The 4,733-nt window shown below is 38.4% G+C and overlaps 1 protein-coding gene across 2 annotated transcripts; it reads right to left on the bottom strand.

Annotated features, from left to right (window-relative positions):
- Positions 1-2,245: 2,245 nt before the first annotated feature.
- LOC112623377 (histone-binding protein RBBP4-like) lies at positions 2,246-4,507 on the bottom strand. Of its 2 annotated transcripts, none has more exons than XM_025383771.1 (2): positions 3,184-4,507; positions 2,246-2,370 (listed from the first exon to the last, which is right to left on the bottom strand). In XM_025383771.1, the coding sequence occupies exons 1-2, from the start codon at positions 4,452-4,454 to the stop codon at positions 2,364-2,366; spliced, it is 1,278 nt and encodes a 425-aa protein (XP_025239556.1). In that variant the 5' UTR covers positions 4,455-4,507; the 3' UTR covers positions 2,246-2,363. The 2 variants fall into 2 exon arrangements, 1 of the variants encoding a protein (XP_025239556.1); XR_003119125.1 differs by having other exon boundaries at positions 2,247-2,370; positions 3,065-4,507.
- Positions 4,508-4,733: the final 226 nt, after the last annotated feature.

Here is a 4,733-nt window from a genome sequence, read left to right on the forward strand (position 1 = left end):
CTCAATGACTCACCCAGAGAACCTTCCAGTCCTGCAAGCTTTATTCCTGCGCCCTATACAGGCATACCATTTGTAATCTTTTGTGCCATAATTTTACTGTACCTTTTTGATATTTAGGTATGTTTAGATACACAAATACTGTTGTGTTACAATTGCCTACTGTATTCAGAAAAGTAACATGCTGTTCAGGTTTACAACCCAAGAGAAACAAACTCTAACACTTAGCCTAAGTGTGTCGTAGATTAAACCGTGTAGGTTTGTGTAACTACACTCTATGATATTCACACAAGGATTCTCAAATGACACCTGTGTCGTTAAGTGATATGTGACTATATTTTCATTTTCCATAGGCTGTTTTATTTAAACTCTGGTTTTTCAGTGGATTCTTCTGAATTTTCTAGGTTGTCTGTGAAACTACCTAGAAAATTGTCTGGAGTTGTTTGCCATTTTTCTCTTGTGTTTAAATCTTTGTACTTAATTTTATTTCTTTTCTTATGTAATTCGCTGGACTTTTAATACAATAGTGAATTTTAATGTCTTCTAGATTCTACTAAGACATTAATGTTACATCGGCTTTTGAGATTCTCCCCAAAATGAAACTTTCACTGATAAAAAAGCAAGAGAGAGCTTGAATGACTAGAGAAACTCATACAACAATGAAGGGCGAATTGTGGGGATGGACGCAAATGTCTGCATGTGATAAAATTACACAGAATGTCCCCGAAACTCACAGATGCATGTTTAGAAAATGGTGGTAATTGAATATGATTTATAGCCTAGTTAGGAATAATGAATCAAAATTAACTTTTGGTTTTGATGATTGTACTATTAAGTTATAAGATGTCACAATTGAAGGAAGATGGGTGGGACCGTGTACTATTTATGGAACTTCTATTACGTTTATAATTATTTCAAAACAAAACATGTCTAAAAAGTCAAGAGAGAGCTCAGTGGAGCCAGGTGCCATAAGGTGGGTAGGTGTGTGAAGGTTGGGGGGATCAGTGCTCTCTGTGAGGTTAGCAACCAAAAACAAAGACGGGCACCTGCCTTAGCCAGGAAGGGGCCGAGGAATTGCCACGTGGAGCTCTTTTCCTTCCTCCACCTTATCCAGGGGAATCCCTGTCCTGCTCAATGTGAGGTAGACACTAGCCAGGAAACAGCCCGAGAAAGCACAGAGCTTGAAGCCTGCTAGGATTGGGAGCTGGTGCAAACAGAGTTCTGCATCCCGTCCACCCACCCACACATCTCCTTCTCTATTCCGTGTTGTAAGGTGAGGTTTATAGCTGGCATTCTGGTTCATATCCACTTGGGTGTTTTTGCTAATAATTTCATCTTTACTTCTACAGTATAAAATTATTATACAACCCATCTTATTTGGTTCTATAGTTTGTCAGTTTTCATCATTCTTTTTCTTTCCTTGATTATTTGTCTCAGAATTTTATCTTATTGATCTCTCCAAATAATTAGCTTTTGGTTTAGATGACCTACTCCAGTGTTTTTATTCTCTGTATTTTTATTCTTAATTCATTATTTTCTTTTTTCTTGTTTACTGAGTATATTCAGTTCTTCTTAAACTGTTAGAGAGAAGCATTTAGTAATGTGTTTTCAGTGTTTCTTGTTTTCTGATAAATATAGTTGAAGCTGGAATAAATAGCACCTGTTCCTGGCACAGTGATACCTGCTGAGGGGATCATAGGGGCTGAAACCCTTCCTGTCCCCATGGCCAAGCCTGCACTCTGCACTAGAGGCAGCCTTGAACCTAGTGAAGCTTTGTCTTCCTGAATCCTGGGGCTGTCTGTTTCACTGCCTTTCGGCATTTCTATTTACTGAAGAGAAGTAGCAGGATGGCCTGCTGGTTTTTTTCTTTGAGAATATTTTACAAAATATTTTTAATTGTCAGATTTCAGTGATTTTATCCATTTTTGACTAGGTATAAAGTCAACCCTTTCTAAATGTAAGTGTATGGCTTGCTTTAGCCTGACAAGGACTTTCCAGATACGTTTCCTTTATCGTATTTCATTATATCTATTGCATGTACTGTTCTTTATTAGTCTGAAATTTTTCTGCAGGCATTATACGTATATAAACATATTCTATTATTTGTTTTTTATATCTATCGTCTTCTTTATTTATATTTCTTCTCCTTGGAATTATAGGCATACATGATCGCTTCATCTCTGATTTATTTTTCTGCGTTAATAAATTCCCTCTTTATTTTTATTTTTTTATTATTATTATTTTTTTATGTAGAAAAGCAATTTATTCCATTTTAAGCACTTACACAGTTAGTCATGGAGAGTAACAGGCCTGCTGGTGAAACAGGTCACCCAAAATGGAGATGGCATCAAACTAGTGGTCAAGGACTAACTCCTAAAAAAAAGGAACTCTTATCAAGGATTAATTTAATTTTTAAAACAAATACAAGTTATTGATTCACTCTTCTCAACTTGACAGTCTGCCTGTGGTGTAACTGTCAGGTAAAAACATACATCTTTACAACTTGGTGGTCCCAAGTTAAAAAAAACAACAACAACAAAAAACACACCATTTCACAGACAGGAAAGAAACAACATGAAAACAGCTGAAGAAATACACTAACGAGCAAAAATATATGAATATATGGGGAAAGAGGAACATGTAGTTTTGACTTAACTGAGGAAACCAAGAGGAAACTGGTCTACATATGAAAATGTGCATCCTGGAAAGTCAGGTGTCAAGATTTTCGAGTAGGAATCTATATGACTTGAATCTCCCCTATTTCCTGAATAAAAGTGACATCTTTCAGTATTTATACTTCATGGCTCAGACACCTACCTCATTTGGCTCTATTCCTTACTCACTCTAGCTTTTACTTAAATGAGTCTGAAAAACTTGGGGATATATAGCATAAGAAGAAAAATAATCACACATAATATTCCCCCTTCTGTAGCTACTTTAGACCTGGGTTACTAGAAAATTCCTGAAGAAAATTTCAACGTTAAGTTTGTGGCTTTGCTGAATCAAGCCCCCCCATTAATGTTTAGAAAACACCCACTGTTTGGGCTAATAGCATTATTGGTGGTACCTATTATATAGAGGGATAGCTGAACAAAGTCTGTCTCAAAACCAGTGTTAAATCACTCTCAGGGTTGAGAAGAAAAAAGGGGAGTCTAAAATCACAAGAAGTAAAGACATATCTAGGACCCTTGTCCTTCTGGATCCACGCTTCCTTCAGGGTCTTCATCATTATAAATGTTCTCTGCCATTTGCCACACTTGCATGATATTGTCTTCTGATACAGAACAAATCACCCAAGGTTCATTAGGATTCCAGGAGAAATCAGATATCTTGGCAGTGTGACCACCATGAATAAACAACAACTCTGGTGGCCCGTCTTCTGCATCTTCCGGGGATTGTTCTTCTCCAATTTTACTTAAATCCCAGACATTCAGTCTGCGATCAGTACCACTGGAAGCCAAAATAGTCTCATTGTGAGGTGACCACTGAACCTGGAATATTTCATCCTTATGTGACTCAAAGGAATGCAACTTAAGTTTCAGATTTCTCAGATCCCACAAGGCAACAGTCTTGTCAGCTGATCCTGTGGCAAGAATGAACTCACTATAAGGATTGAAAGAAAGGCAGTTCACTTCAGCAGTGTGAGCGTCGACTGAGTGGCTTGGTTTGGAAGTATTGTTTGAACGAGTATCCCAAATCATAAGTTTCTGATCATCAGCAACTGACCCAAACAGAGACTCATGGAGCAGATGCCAGGAAACATCTTCTACTACTGCCATATGCCCTGTAAAGATGGTCTTTGCATCCACCACTTTTCCCTCCTTTGGAACGGCACTGATGTCCCACAGGCAGATGGTGTGGTCATCTGAAGCACTAAGTAAGTGCCCACTGAGATTTGGGTTCCAAGAAAGCCCATAGCCTTCCTTTTGATGTCCACGGAGACGCAAGTTTGGGTTGCACTCTCCAGAAGGATCTGGTTTAGAAGGATGTTTTGTATAGTCAAAGACAAGAACATCACTGGAAGGAGTCTTTGTTGCGATGATACAAGGGTTCTGGGGCATATAACGGGCCCTGTTTACTTCTCCTTCATGGTTGATCTTGATTTCTATTTCAATTTTTCCACTAACTGAACCAAAACCTCCAAATTCTCCTTTCTCACTGTCGTAGTGTGACGCATCAAACTGAGCATCATCATTAGGGAGTTGCACACTGGCTATAACAAGATGGTTTTGTTCATCCGATGTGTGTGTCCCCAGGACAAGTCGATGAATGCTGAAATCCTTCCCTTCTGGTCTTGTTACATCTGGAAGCCACTGGGCAGTTAGGCTGGGCCACTCCAGAGCATGGGTCATCACCAAATCATAAAGAAAAGGGGTGTTCTTTTTCCATATTTTGTATTCCTCGTTGATCACTCGTTCTTCCACTGCGTCGTCGAACGCTGCTTCCTTGTCGGCCATGGCGGGCAGACGAGCCGGGGGAACCCTGGGGTCGAGCGTTGCGGGAGGGGCGGGGAGGCCCCCTCTTTATTTTTAATGTCCTCTGAATTATCTTATGACATGATTAATTTCACTTATTTTATTTAACTTGGGCAATTTCTGTTTTCCTTTAAAATTGTTATTTTAATATTTACTAATGTGTATATTTTGTTTCATAGTGTTTTTGTTTTATTTAATTTTTAGAGAAATTCAAAACATGCTATCTAAAATATTTTTATTTTTAAAAATGTAGAAATCTAA

The sequence above is a fragment of the Theropithecus gelada genome, chromosome 4, assembly GCF_003255815.1.
Source record: "Theropithecus gelada isolate Dixy chromosome 4, Tgel_1.0, whole genome shotgun sequence".
Classification (NCBI taxonomy): Eukaryota; Metazoa; Chordata; class Mammalia; order Primates; family Cercopithecidae; genus Theropithecus; species Theropithecus gelada.

Bases quoted from the DNA above. Each gene is read 5' to 3' on its own strand.
- LOC112623377 (XM_025383771.1), bottom strand. From the start codon at position 4,454: ATGGCCGACAAGGAAGCAGCGTTCGACGACGCAGTGGAAGAACGAGTG.